The sequence below is a fragment of the Mercurialis annua genome, linkage group LG6 (assembly GCF_937616625.2).
Source record: "Mercurialis annua linkage group LG6, ddMerAnnu1.2, whole genome shotgun sequence".
Classification (NCBI taxonomy): domain Eukaryota; kingdom Viridiplantae; phylum Streptophyta; class Magnoliopsida; order Malpighiales; family Euphorbiaceae; genus Mercurialis; species Mercurialis annua.
The window spans coordinates 38,277,516-38,293,572 of record NC_065575.1 but is presented as its reverse complement, the minus strand read 5'-3'; the positions used below and the strand labels follow the sequence as shown (position 1 = coordinate 38,293,572).

The 16,057-nt window shown below is 34.5% G+C and overlaps 2 protein-coding genes across 2 annotated transcripts; both read left to right on the top strand.

Moving 5' to 3' along the window:
• The first annotated feature begins 90 nt into the window (after positions 1-90).
• Positions 91-2,501, top strand: LOC126686475 (uncharacterized). The gene has a single exon (XM_050380530.2). The coding sequence runs from the start codon at positions 292-294 to the stop codon at positions 2,290-2,292; it is 2,001 nt and encodes a 666-aa protein (XP_050236487.1). The 5' UTR covers positions 91-291; the 3' UTR covers positions 2,293-2,501.
• A 10,362-nt stretch (positions 2,502-12,863) lies between these two features.
• On the top strand, positions 12,864-15,190 carry LOC126686473 (uncharacterized). Its single transcript, XM_050380528.2, has one exon. It carries the CDS (start codon positions 12,978-12,980, stop codon positions 15,162-15,164), a length of 2,187 nt encoding a protein of 728 aa, XP_050236485.1. The 5' UTR covers positions 12,864-12,977; the 3' UTR covers positions 15,165-15,190.
• The last annotated feature ends 867 nt before the right edge of the window (positions 15,191-16,057 follow it).

The following is a 16,057-nucleotide window of genomic DNA, read 5'->3' as shown; positions in this document are numbered from 1 at the left end:
TGTTAAATAGTTCAAGTTTACTACTTGCCAAGCAAGGCACAGGACTGGAACAATTTGTTTATTTTAAACACGAGGACTATCTATCTTTCCACTCAGCATCATTATCTGATTTTCCTCGCCAAGTTCATAAATTGTATGTTTATGGCCATATAAGTCAAAAAAGAAGAAGTCGTAATCTCATACGTATGCATTTCAATCTATCCTCTCCCACCAACCTTTTTCTTTATATGCCATCCCATTGTTTTAGTTTTCACTCATTCTGTAAACTCACTAGCTACATACTACACATAAATGGATAATCCCAGCGGCACCGTCCTCTTTACCACCGTTGCCCGCCCAACCTATGGTTTCGACGTTTTCTCTATCAAACTCTCCTCTGATTTCAACTTCTCCAACTCTGATGAACACCGTCTTACCGATGGTGTATCTATCAACTACAATGCCCAATTCATTAATACCCACCAACAAGACCAAGATCAAACTCAATCCATTGTTTTCATATCTGAAAGATTAGGCTGTCCAGCTATTTACTTATCCAAGCCTGAACTCTCCACACCTGAGCAGCTATCACTTGTAACGGAAAGTATTTTCCATGATCGTCCAGTCGTAAAAGATGACAGACTCTACTTCATTTCAGCTCATGAAAATCCAGATCAGCTTTTTAAAAGCTGGTCTGCTCTTTACTCCTGTCATCTCCATCTTAATGATTCAAACGGGAAAGACATTACTCGTTTGACACCCCGTGGAGTTGTCGACTTCAGTCCTGCTGTTTCTCGTAGCGGCGAATACATTGCTGTTGCATCTTATGGATCTCGTCCTTGGGAAGGTGAATTTCACGAGCTGAAGACGGACATTGTTGCTTTTAAAGCATCTGATCCTGAGAAGCGAGTTGTTGTTTGTGAAAGAGGTGGCTGGCCTTCCTGGTCAGGTGATTCCATCATTTATTTCCACCGCCAAGCTGATGATGGCTGGTGGAGCATTTTTCAGGTCAAATTCCCGGATAATTTGAATGATATTTCCGGGTTTCTGAACACTCCAGTTCGAGTTACTCCACCCGGTGTTCACTGCTTCACCCCGGCAGCATTTCAGGATGGCAAACGAATCGCTGTTGCGACGAGACGACGTAACAAGAATTACAGACACATTGAGATATTTGACGTTGGTTCAAGCACATTTTATCCAGTTACTGATTTACTCAACCCGAGTTTTCACCACTATAATCCGTTTGTTTCTTCCGATTTTCTGGTTCTCGGGTACCATCGTTTTAGAGGTGAATCAAGACCTGGAGAGACCACGGTTCGCAACCTCGAACCAGTTAAATCTCCGATCAAAGATTTACGAATGCTGCGACTCAACGGATCATTTCCCTCGTTTTCTCCAGCCGGTGATTTAATCGCCTACAATCCTGATTTTATCAATTCAAATGGAGGTTTAAAGATCATGAAATCCAACGGTTCCAACCGATGGACTCTAATCAAAGACCGTGTAGCCTTCTACAACTCATGGAGTCCAACAGAGAAACACGTCATCTATACATCTGTCGGTCCAATATTTGAGCAAGCCAAAACAGCGGTTCAGATTGCACGCGTCACCTTCGATCCATCTGATCTAAAGCCCGACAGCAACGAAATCCCATGTGATGTAAAAATGTTGACAAGAGAAGACACAGGTAATAACGCCTTCGCATCATGCTCACCGGACGGGAAAACTCTTGTGTTCCGGTCTGGCCGGAATGGCTATAAGAATCTGTATATTATGGACGCTTTTGACGGTGAGTTTAACGGCAGCATACGTCAGCTAACGGATGGGCCATGGATTGACACAATGCCTAGCTGGTCTGCAAAAGGAGATTTGATAGTGTTCTCATCGAACAGGCATATTCCGAATAATGTTGAAGCGTTTAGCATATACGTAGTCAAACCTGACGGCTCTGATTTGAAGAGAATCCACGTGGCCGGACCAGAAGGATCGAATGATGCTGACAGAGAGAGATTGAACCACGTGTGTTTTAGTAGAGATGGAGAGTGGCTTTTGTTTGCCGGAAACGTAGGGAGTGTGACAGCTGAGCCAGTGTCGTTGCCCAATCATTTTCAGCCGTATGGGGATTTATTTGTGGTGAGGCTGGATGGCAGTGGGTTAAGGAGGCTGACGTGGAATGGCTACGAGAATGGCACGCCGGCGTGGCACACAGGTGGTGAGCTGGATTTGGGTGATTTGTGTTTGAATGAAGAGGATGAAGATAAGCTAACCGGGAAGACTGATGATCCACTTTGGATAAGGTGTGATATGTGATTTTTGATTTGCTTATAAATAAATCAAATAAAGAAAGAAATATGCTTATGAAACTTGTCAAGTCAAGTAGCATATTCGCAATTCCCATGTATTTCGATTTTTCCTTAATATATTACTCTAGTTTTGGTAAATGAAAACATACTTGCAATTTGGTCAAAATTAACAAAATAGAAATGTCTTTATCCATTTAATCTTTCAAATTGATTAATTATACTTGTATCTGTGTGAGTCGAGATATAGACCAGTTGAGCTACTCGTGAGTTATTCGAAATTAACTCGAACTCGAAATCGATTTAGTAAAATCGAGCAAGCAAGCCTAAATGAGCTTCTTTTTCATACCTACTTTGTCTTTCAAATTTATTAATAGTGGATTTATATTTTCAACAATTTATTTTTAATCACCTTCAGTTTCAATTTAATGGATGGTGATCTTCGGTTTCTAATTGAAAAATCATTGTCTTCATTCATTCAAATTTATACTCTTTCTTTCTAATAACGATAAAAAAAATAGTATTTTAATTCTTTTTAGGGTAGCGATTTATGCACTCCAATACTTAATATTCACACTTTTATATAATTTTAAACTTTTGTTTTAGGAATCTAAAGTTAATTATTTCGTTAATTATTTTTTCAAAATATAAAAATGAGTTTAGATTAGAAACACCTACAACAAAAATTATTTCTTTTACGATGACCTAAATATATGTATGTCATTTATATCACTAATTTAATTTAATTAAATATTTTATTTTAATATTTTAATTTAAAATTGTAATTTAGTATTAAAAATGTATGAATTATTTTTATTATTACTACTATTTTGATTTAGCTACTAAATTTAGTATAAAAACTTGTGTTAGTAAGTTTAAGATTTTGATGGACTTCATAATATGTCAATAGACATGAAAGTATTTAATAATCAGTATACATAGAATTTGTCGTGAATAAATGATGATAAATTAAAATCATCTATAGCTATAAAAAAATTATATTAAATCAAGTATAAATTGACTAATTTGTAATAAAAAGTTTAACATAACACTTAAACTTAAAAAATTTAAATTTTAAACTATATTATAAAATACATATTAATATATTAGATTGTTTATCAGTTGACAGGAAAGATATAAAAGTATAAATAAAACGGCTCCAAAGAATATAAATTGGAAAACAAATAATAATTGACGGGTCAGACAAAATAAAAGGATAAAAACAATGAAGGGGTATATTAGTACTTTGATAAAAGTTTGGAGTGCAATTATAAGCTAGTGGAGTGCAAAAATTGATTCTCTTCTCTTTAAAGCTTTTAAGAGTGAGTCACTAGAAAGCCGGTACATTTAATACTCATATAATAAAACTATGAGGGTAGTTTAATAATTTTATCTAAAATTGACAATAAATGTGACTATTGTTTCTATTTTTATGAGATAAAAAAATGACAAGTTTTTTTATTTTTATGGGACAAAAGAAGTATCTATTTTTTTATTTTATTGAAAAATAATACTCCCTTTGTCTTATTCTAATTGATAAAATTCTCATGACACATTGTTTAAAAAAATTAGTAACTTTATTTTTATATCTTCATATTACATTAAATGTGTAATACCCCAAAATAATTAATTAGCTAACTGGACCACGTGTCCAGTTTGGACTCGCCCGAGAGGCGTTATCGGAAAGTTTTCCAAAAAAAAAATATAAAGATAAATAAATTTTAAGTAGGTCGATTTTGGAAAGGATTATACGCGAGGAATTTAATAATATATTTCAATTTCAAAAGTTCGAGTTGGATTTAAGAGGAAAAATGTCAAGAAAGGTACAAAATAAGGTACAGGGACCAAAGTGGTAATTTAGCCACTTTGTGTCGAAAATGGAAATTTGTAGATTTTGACGGGAAAGTATTAATATCGAGCTTCGTATTATTTATTGGATATAAATAATACGTATAAGTTATAATAGAAGAGTTTATCGATTTAGCTATGGACTAAATCGTGCGAAAGAAAAGTTTGAAATATAATTTGCAACAAATAGAAAGAACAAGGATCAAAGTGGCACTTTAACCGAAATATATAAAGAAGAGAAAGATGAATGAAGAGTGATTAGAGGAAGAAAGAAAGCTCCAGAAGCTAAAAACGAGCGATACCGTCGTTTCGCCGCCGTTTCGCCGTTCGACGTCCGAATCGAGTGATTTTCGCGGCGATTTCTTCAGAATCTCGTCCTCTATCGATCCTAAGTATCATTTTGAGGTAAATATCTTGATGTTTGGTAATAAATTCGAATTTAAAGGATGGTTTTAGTATAAAATAGAAATTTATCGATTTAAACCCGGTTTTAGCGTTTTTTGGAAAAACGAAGTTACGGGTTTTGAAGGAAATGAGGTTTTATACGTGTATGGCGAGTGATAGCACAACGGGAAGCCGGAAACGACGTTTCTGGGGGCTGCGTGCGGATCACACGTGGTGTGTGATCGCACTCCCGTGGTGTGCGAACGCACACCAGTGATGGTGTGCGAACGCACACCCAAGGTGTGCGAACGCACACCACCCTGTGCGGGCGCGCAGCGGGTTCATGAGGGACTAAATTGGACTTTTAGCCTTAAAGAAATGGGATTTCGATATTTTCAATATTAGATCCTAAAAACGTTTAAGGACCCCGATAAATTAAAAAGAGATATAATAAGTATCTCGACTAAGTATTAGTTAACGATCAAAGTTAAAGGACGTTTTAGAATAAGATCGTGTTAACCTAAGTTTATAACTTAGGGTTCTAGAATTAAGTTTACGTTTATGAATTAAACGTACGAGTAATTTGAATAGGAAATGGATGTATCGACGAACTACCAGGCTGACGCACTGGAATAGTGTCACACCCAAATTTATGAGTCGCAACCGGCGCTAGGGAATGGGAGTGGTAGCTCCAAAACCCGTAGCAAGCCTGAAAATACGTACTAATTTTTCGCAAAATAAATTATATTTCGTATATCATAATAATATCAAAATATACACGACCCCTGTTTGAAATACACCTCAGAGTAAAGCGCTTTACAAATAGAGTCTGACTATTCTAAACTACTGCGGACTTGCTAGAATGAGAACCTAGTCTCATGACTCGTACTACTTCCGAGAATTAAAAATTTCGGAAGCTTCGTTCTCCATACCGTACCTAACTCAACCTGTAAAAATTGGAGTAACAACGGGGTCAGTATAAAACTAAGTGAATACATTTAATTACAAGCAATATTACATAAAGAGTGAAAACGTTTGAAAACCTCTTTATATAGAACATATTCTTTTTGAATCATACTTCATACGATCTTACTATGTATACTCACTCGTACCTTTATAGGTCATGTATGTATCATAAACTAAGCATTCATGTTATAGACGTAATTAATATCTTTGCCTCATTCTTATGTCTTACGTACGTTTATACTACGTATATACTTAACATATTTTGTTTACTGTTATAATTTTGATTGTCTTTATTCTTCTCATTAAGTTTCTCTGACTTTATCTTTCTGACATCGATAGCAAAGCCAATCGATGTGTTTTTAATCATCTGACATCGATAGCCACGCCAACCGATGTGTTTTACATATCTGACATCGATAGCAAAGCCAACCGATGTGTTTTTAATATCTGACATCGATAGCAAAGCCAACCGATGTGTCTTTAATCATCTGACATCGATAGCCACGCCAACCGATGTGTCTTATATCATATCTTCATTATTGTTCTTGTCTCATGTTGATTCTCGATATATATATTATGCTTGATTTTATCTTTATATGAGTCCCGAGGACTATTATCGATAATGGGTAAATACAGGTCTCGGGATACCTCTACCGAGATCAACCTTGTATCTCAGTTCTTATATTTGGTTGTACCATCGTACAAATTCTCGTTTTACGTTTATTATTTAATTCTATTTTCCGTTCTGTTATATTGATCCTTTATGGATCATGACATGCACATTCCAATCTACAATCATACATCTATAACACACGCACGTATGGTTATTCGTTATAATTAAAAGTACGTACGGGGACGTACTATGTTTCTTTATAACATATGAATAATAGTACATATAGGAATGTACTATACTTTTCTACTTTATATATGGTTCGATACTTGCATATTGCTTAACCCCTTTCCCAGTATTTTAAATATATATGTTCTTTTCATCTATTTATGTTATTCTTAAAATAACGCAGTACGGAAAGTAATCATTTTCAAAACATACATACATGTACTTTTTCAAACATATTATTAAACATATAAGTATTCATATAGTCGTCCGTGTATGAAAATACGCGACTTTATGAATATTAACGAGTAATTAAAATGTACTCACAGTGACTGCTATCCAATCTACTGCAATGTTATCAATTTGTCATGCAGGTTCCATGCGTTATTCGATCTTGTAGCTATTCCAACTTGTCGGTCTGGTAGCTCGTCGGTACGTCCGTTACTTATCCAAATTACCTGTACGTTTAATTCATAAACGTAAACTTAGTACCGAAATCCTAAGTTGTAAACTTAGGTTATCACGATCTTATTCTAAATACGTCTTTTAACTTTGATCGTGTCCTAAAACTTAGTCGAGATACTTGATATATCTCTTAATTGCATTCCTATACGTATGATACTTTCAAACTTTAGGGTTTAGTTTCATTCCGATGAAGTTTCAAGTAGTTTTCAGGACAATGCGCAGGTGCTGCCTGCGCACTGACACTGTTTAGTAAAACGACGATCTCTCCCAATTAAACCGTTGGATCAAGATGAAATTTGACAGAGGCGTTCCTAAGAGGCAAATCTATAAACTGACCGTTGGAATTTTGAATCTGACGAGTGTGCGAACGCACACCCTAATTTTTAAGGAGTGTGCGAACGCACACTCAATGTGTGCGAACGCACACCCTTAACAGCCTCCGGAAAATCGTTTTCCGGGGCTTTTCAGCCATCCCGACGTGCTATACATTCAACTATACAAAACCCGCATCTCGGTTTTCATTAAAACGCTATAATACTTCAAAAACGTTAAATTCGATCCTAATATTCTATATACCTAAAACAGCCCCTTTTTATTTCTAACCAAAATTTTTGAAGATTTACCTTGATTTGATGTTCGGAAACGATAGGGCTTTCGATTCTGAAGAGATCGCCGCTTGAATCGCTCGAATCGGACGTCGAACGGCGAAACGGCGGCGAAACGATCGTAATCGGCGTTTGAAGCTTCTGGAGATCACCCTTCTGATTCTCCTTTCTTCATATTTCAATCCTTATATATTAAGGTTAAATGCTCACTTTGGTCCTTGCTCTTTTTATTTATTATCATTTATCATTTAAACTTTTCTTTTGTACGATTTAGTCCATAACTAAATCGATAAATTCTTTTATTATAACTTATACGTATTATTTATATCCAATAAATAATACAAACTTGATATTACCATTTTCCTGTCGAATCCTTCAAATTTCCATTTTCGACATAAAGTGGCTAAATTGTCACTTTGGTCCCTATACTTTATTTTAGACTTTTCTTAACATTTTTCCTTTTAATTTCAATTCTAACTTTAGAATTGAACTGCAACCTTAATTTCTTCATAAATAACTCCCTGAAACCGACCTACTAAAATTTATTTATCTAAATTTTATCTGAAAACTTTCTGATAACGTCACCCTGTCGAATCCAGACTGGACACGTTTTCCAATTAGCTAATTAATTATTTTGGGGTATTACATTCTTCCCCCTTATAAAAATTCGTCCTCGAATTTTCATATACCTTCCTTAAATACCTTGTTCAATCGTATTCTTACAAACTGCTATAATAGTTTACCTTTTTGATTATTTTGGGGTATTACAAATAGCTACGAGATTGAATGACACATGGAACCTACGTGATGAATTGACGATAATGCAATTTTGGGATAGCGGTCACTGTGAGTTGCACTTTACTTTCGTGTATTAAATATTAAAGTTATTTTATATAAATATATATAGAGAAAATTACAGAAAAGGGCTAAAATTGATCCCAGTTTTCATGCGGTACAATTTTTCTTATGAGGTTTACATATACACCATTTTTATTACTAAATTATCGCTTTTCTTCGTTTATTTTCATCACCACGCTTTCTCTTCTATGCCTACACGTGTCCTGAAATTGTATATACTGCATCAGTTCTCCTCTCCACCGGCAACAACAAAAGTCACCCTCGCCATCTCACCGGCAGCAAACATCACCGGCAGCAACAAATCACATCACTACAATACGACATATTCAACATCAGACAACAAAAGGAGGGAACAACAACGGCTGTTGAAGAAGAAGTGGCAGATTCAGAGGAGGCGACGGCAGTTGCTTGTAATCGGCGATGACAGGTCTGGGTAAATTTTGCTGAGATGGGTCACCACCATTATCGTGTGACTTGATACTAACTCCAGGTTCGAAAGTCGGTCTATCAATGCCGCATCGGCGCCGAACGCGGAGTTCCCGGCAATGGCTCAACTTGACCTTTTTCTAGTATGTCAATTTGGTAGGGGTTCATCGGTGGGCAGGTCATGAGAACTGTCTCTGATTTTGTTTCTTATTTTTTATTTTAATTTTAATTTCACATGAATTAAATTAATCAAATATTGGAAGGCCATGAAAAAGAGATAACAAGGTTCTTTTTAAGGTTAGGTTGCAGAGTGAGGTATAGTAAGAGGGTGAAGATGAGAGAAGGAAGAAGAAAGTGAAGTCAAAGAGCAATTTGCAGTCTTAAAGAAATTTAATACCTTTCCAACAACATTTCAGCTAGAATAATTGTTCAGCTGTCTAAATCTGTTCATTTCTTTTGAACATTACAAAATTCTTATTAGGCTTTGCTCATGCAGATTAATGTATGTAAATTGAATTTATATTTTAAAGCCAATGCATTCTATATTTATTTGATGTGAAATCAAAATTATCATATAGATATTATTATATAAATTTATTATAGCTATTAAAATAATTATTTTAAATTAAAAAAATTAATTTAGGTACAAAAAATTAAAAAATAGTCAAACATATAGTAAAGAATTTGAAAAAATATATCTAATAGACTATTGTTAAATTTTATATAACAGATACATATACGATACATATTTGATACATTTATTATAATTGATATTAAAGATACACCGTCGATACATAATTTATACATGATACATACACATTTGATACATTAATTGAATTAAGTGATTATTTCGATTTGTTCGTTTTTATATTTTGAAGATTTTAGATAATTTGATTAATATTATTACATACATCTCCTATACATATTTGATATATCTCTGATACATTTATTGTATAATATAACTACATTTCCGATATATATTTGATACATTTCTAATACATATTTAATAAATTTCTGATATATATTTAATTGTTTGAAATTTTATTACATGTATTGTATATATATTTTTATATATATTTGATCGATATCCGATACATAATTTATACACGATAAATATTCTTTTTTAAAATAGACTTAATAGATACATTGATGATACATAATTTATACATGATGGATACATTCTTAATTTGATTAATATTATTACATCCATCCCTGATACATAATTTATACATAATAGATACGTATAAGATACATTAATTGAATTAACCGACTAATTTAATTGGTTTGTTTTTATATTTTGAAGATTTTAGTTAATTTGATTCGTATTATTATATATATATTTTTCATACATATTTGATACATCTCATGTATATATTTGATACATCTCGTGTATATTTATTGTACTAATATAACAGATACATTTATGATTGATACTTAATACATCTCCGATAAATATTTAATACATCTCTGATACATTTATTATCATATTGTAATTTTTGTTATAAATAGAGGATTATTAAAATTTATACATCTTCGATACATATTCAATACATCTCTGGTACATATTTGGTACATCTGATATATATGTGATCGTTCAAACCATTTTTTAAGTTTTATTTCTTGTATTTCTTTATACATATTTTTTTTGATATGTTCGAGCTATATTTGATATTTCTTTGAGTTGTGGATTATATTTATCAAGGATGTATATCTTCTGTTTTCAATAGTGTTTCATAGATGTATTATCTATGTATCTTTGATGTATTATTTTATATGAATAATTTTAAAAATGTATTAAGAGTGTATCTTGTATCAATATTGTTTTTCATTGATACATCATCGAATATAATTTATATCTAATATATACATTTTTTAATACATAATATATAATAAATATGTATTTGATACGACTATGAGATGTTTTTTAAATATTGTTTGAACCGTATCCAGTATATTTTTGAGTTGTATATAATATGTATCAAAGATGTGAATTTTATATTATATTTATATTCCATGGATGTATTTTAATATTATTTTTACTATTTTTGTTTTATAAATTTGTGACATTTTTAAAAAATATTATGACATATAGAATAACTAAATAGAAAGGTTTTTGGCCCAAATAATATGTCAGATTCAAAGGTTTTTAGCCCAAATAATATGTCAGACTCATTTTGTTGGTTTTATTTGGACCTGGGCTCAAATAAGTGTTTTGTTTTATCAAAAGAAAAACAAAAAAGAAATATTGATACAAACACGCGCGGATCAGTAAAGAGCCGGTGCACAACGCGTCAGCATCCGGCTACTGACGTCACCATTCACGTGGTGATGAAATTTTTTTGTATAATATTAGTGCTGATGTAATTGATGTTAAATAAAAAACAGCGCGTGAAATCTAGGGGCTATTTTAGGATATTTTTGTTATCATCTCATATATATATTGTTTACACGCATCGCATTATATATAATTGATTGCAATGTTATATGTTTACTTAATTTCTATATTCGAGAACTAGTATGCGATCCGAAGAAACTAGCTACCTATTGGGTGTCAATAGGCTGTGTGATCACCAGTATTGAGTCAGTCTAGTGTGTTTGCATTTGAGAAATGATGTGACACATCTGGGAGCTGATGATGATTATGAAATTTACGATTGGGTATATGAATTCGATACGAGAGTGAACTCGGCTACGGTGTAGCCTGGAAGTCCCTGTATCTAGTGGGCTGGGCCCACCAGTGAATTGGACTCACAACTTGAGATTTATGATTGGGTTGAACGATATATAATTATTAGAGAGATGTGTCGCATGCTTGGATATTAGTTTCATACGGATCAAATACCTGTTTATATGTTTTATATTATCGTCTTCTTAAGATGCGATGTTATATTTTTTTATATTAATACCGTTAGTAACTTGCAAGCTCACTCAGTATTTCCCAAAATATTGAGCTCCTCACAGTGTTTATTTCAGGTGATCGGAGTCGGATCAGACATACCATCTCCTTTGTGTTGGAAGTCTTCTGACTTGCACAAAGTACGAGTCCTTAGAGCTGCAGTAGTTAATAGATGTCAAAATAAGATTTATGATTTGATTTCAAACGGTATTTAAAATGTGAACTCTGATATAAATTTTATAAGTGAGTTGTTTAGAAAGACGGCGTTTATCCGTTTGAATTTGATACCAATTGTCGTGAATGGAATTGGTGATGTTTGTGATCAGAAACAGGGCGGTGCTGGATATGAGATATCGCTTGGTAAGACCCTGGTTTTTAAGAATTGTTTCGCGAATGTTTTCAGAAAATGAATACAATATTTTAATAATTAAATTATATTAGTTAAAGAAGATTTCTGATAATGTATTATATACAATAATATGTTTTAATCGCGAAAAATTTACAGTGATTTTAGGCTTGCTACGGGTCCCGGAGCTAGCACTCCCGTTCCCTAGCGCCGGTCGCGGCTCAATAATTTGGGTCGTGACAAAATACTTCACCACTTTTAAAAAATATGTTTTAAAAATGCATTAATTGAGGAGGGTAAAAGAAGAAAAATAGTGAAAAGTATTCTATAAATAGAAGTTATCAAATAGAATGAGACATTTAAAATAAAAAATTTGTTAAATTAAAATGGAACGGAGGGAATATTTATTTTTATTAGAAAGATATGTTTGTATTTTAGTGTGGTTTTGATGATTTTTTGGCCGATCATCTATTCTGATTCTTACTGATTTGTTCGGATTGTTACTGTTCATGTGCAAATTGTTGTTTCAGCAATTTTTTTATTATGTCTCAAGCTTGTTTGGTGCATAGTATTTTTTAAAGAATCAAGTTTTGTTAGTTTTATCTCATTTATCAAATTTAATTTTAGAATTATATTATTAAAATATTTATAATTGTAGTAAAGACTATTTTTGGTTATGTTTGTTTTGAATCTTAAATGTATTTATTTTTGATTTTCTAAAAGTCATGATGTTGATTTAAACAAAATTAATGATGTCGGCTTTCGTGAAGAACACCAAGCCCATGCTGCTGCACCATCATAGATAGGGCTTACGCTCCAAGTTAGTGGTCCAACCATGTAAACATCACGACAAGAATCAATTTAAGTGTGTGCTGTTTTGAGAAACTATCTAGACTTGCAGCAGATATTTTTTCAAAAAAATAAATAAAATCATCAACCATGACTGTGAGGACAACGCAACACAAACAGTCATGCTTTCTAATTTTTGCTTTCGGTTTCCTGAGTAAGTGAAAATAAAATAAAAGCACAACACCTAGCAAGTCCAAAAACGCAATTCAAAAAAATTATGTTAATTCGTAATCTCACTCTCCCTCTTATCAACTTACCCCATAAGCATGTCCCACTACGACATCGATACAGTGTCGTTTCCAAGTTCTGGAACTTGCGTGCCTCCTCTCTCAGTTCTTCTTCCATATCCACCCAAAAAACTCCAAACCTAATTCATTCTCCAGGAGGCACAATTGTCTTCACCACCGTCGGCCGTCAAAATTATGGCTTCGACGTTTTCTCCGTCAAACTCCCTTCCAATCTTAACACTTCCAATCTCTCCAACTCCGATGAACACCGCCTCACGGACGGCATATCCCTCAACTTCAATGCCCAATTCACTTCTCACCAAAACCAATCCATTGTTTACATATCCGAAAGAAATGGTCTCCCCACAGTTTTCCTCACCAGACCAGACCTTCCCAAACCTCAAGAGCTCCCATTTGCACCTGAAAGCCTCTTCCACGACCGCCCCATAATCAAGAACAACCGCCTCTACTTTATCTCTGCTCATGAAAAGCCAGATCAGCTTTTCAAAAGCTGGAACGCTCTTTACGTAACCGATCTAAATAACGATCATAACGGCGTTACTCGTTTGACTCCTAACAGTGCCGTTGACTTCAGCCCTGCTGTCTCTCTTTCGGGGAATTATATTGCCGTTGCATCTTATGGATCTCGCCCTTGGGACGGTGAGTTTCAGGATCTTTATACTGATATTGTTGTTTTCAAAGAGTCTGAGTCCGATAAACGAGTTGTTATTTGTGAAAGAGGCGGATGGCCTTCTTGGTCCGGCGATACCACCGTTTATTTTCATCGCAAGGCTGATGATGGCTGGTGGAGCATTTTCCAAGTCAAACTCCCGGAAAATATGGATGATTTTTCTGGGTTTCCAATTGCTCCGGTTCGAATTACTCCGCCGGGTGTTCACTGCTTCACTCCGGCTGCTATGCATAACACTGAAAGAATTGTTGTTGCTACGAGACGGCGTGGGAAGGATCAGAGGCATATTGAAATATTTGATGTTGCTTCAAATACTTTTTATCCGGTAACTGAGTTAGTGAACCCGAGTTTCCATCACTATAACCCGTTTGTTTCTCCAGATTCTATGTATATTGGGTACCACCGGTTTAGAGGGGAGTCAGCTAGTGGACAAACCAGCATTCCTAATATCGAACCGGTTATATCTCCGGAAAACGATCTACATATGCTGAGAATCAACGGATCATTTCCTTCATTCTCCCCTGACGGTGATTTTATAGCTTTCAACGCCGGCGTAAGTCAAGGTTTACACATCGTTAAATCAGACGGTTCTAAGCGGTGGACTCTACTCCCCAGAGACCGTGTAGCTTTCCACACTTCATGGAGTCCAACGGAGAAAAATGTTATCTATACAACTCTAGGACCTGGGTTTGCCCCGGTTGATAAAACAGTCCAGATTGCTCGGGTAATATTTGACCCATCGGATCTCAAGTCGGGTCTTGATCAAATTCCATGCGAGGTTAAGATGCTAACCGGAGAAGACTCCGGTAACAACGCCTTCTCGTCCTGCTCACCGGATGGTAAATCGATTGTATTCCGGTCTGGCCGGAATGGCCATAAGAATCTGTACATAATTGACGCCGTGGAAGGCGAGTTCAACGGCAACGTACGTCAAATAACGGAGGGGCCATGGATTGATACTATGCCTAGCTGGTCTCCTAAAGGAGACTTGATAGCTTTTTCTTCAAATAGGCATAATCCGGGTCATGCTAACCCGTTTAGCATCTACGTAGTAAAACCCGACGGGTCTGATCTGAAGAGGATCCGGTTGGAGGGAACGGAGAAGTTGAGCGAGGATGAAAGGGAAAGGATAGAGAGGATAAACCACGTGTGTTTTAGTGGAGATGGTGAGTGGCTTTTGTTTACGGCTAACTTAGGGAGCTTGAGTGCTGAGCCGGTGTCGCTGCCACGTCAGATGCAGCCGTATGGAGATTTGTATGTGGCTAAGTTGGATGGGAGTGGCTTGAGAAGGCTGACGTGGAATGGCTTTGAGAATGGTACTCCAGCGTGGTACTACCCAGGGAGTGAGCAATACGACGTCGGAGATAGACCATTGATGGTGAGTCACCGGTCAGCTCTGGTCACTAAAAGTTTGTCTGTGGAACAAGATGCTGGGGATAAGCTTACCGGCCAGTTTAATGATCCACCATGGTTAACTATTGAATAATGAAAATTCCCGTCATTTTTTATTTATTTTGGAGATCTAATTACAAGAAAAAAAATGCAAATTTATGAATATTACCTTTGAATATAATTAATTTTGAAGTCCAAAAATTTGCTGTTCATTAGTAATTTACCATGTTAGTCTCGATCTGCATTATTCTAATAAACAAAAGATGGGTAATGTTTTCAAATGATACGAATGCAGTAGTCCTCCGTATGATAGCAGTCGTAGTCTTGCCTAAGAGATCTTCTCAATATGATAATGGAAGTTTAATACGTGCAAATCAAGCTACAAAAATAGGATGGCGATTTCAGATCAATTTTTTATAGAATCAGAGCAGTTTTTTAGTTTTGGACTGTATTATTCTTTTAATAATTAGGCATCTAACTTTTTTTATTTTTTTTATTATTATATTATTCTTATTTAATAGGAAACAAAACACTATAAATCTTGAAATAATTTTTCCATATTGATTTCTTATTTTAACCGAATCAAATAATTTTTCCATGTAATTGAACCAAATTCTTTCGAAAAAGCTGTAAAATCAATTTTTTTTGACGGAACATGAATTCATCATAGCGGCCGTGTATGTTAAGGTTACTCTTTTAAAATCTGATACATCTTCTAACATACTGTATTATTTTTCCCATTGATCTCAAATGCTCACATGTTTCTATTCTCATTGTAACTCTGAGTCAATTTGTTCAAATCAAATATTAAATTGTGATTTTTATTTTTCAAGCAGTTTTGTAACATCAAATTATAAAAGATTAAAAAAATTTGGAACCCATAAAATATGTGTTTTTCATTTGTATACAGAATTTGTTATTTTAATTTATTTTTACTATGTGCCTTCTATTGTAAAATTAATTTTCTAAGTTTATCAAAGGATTTAA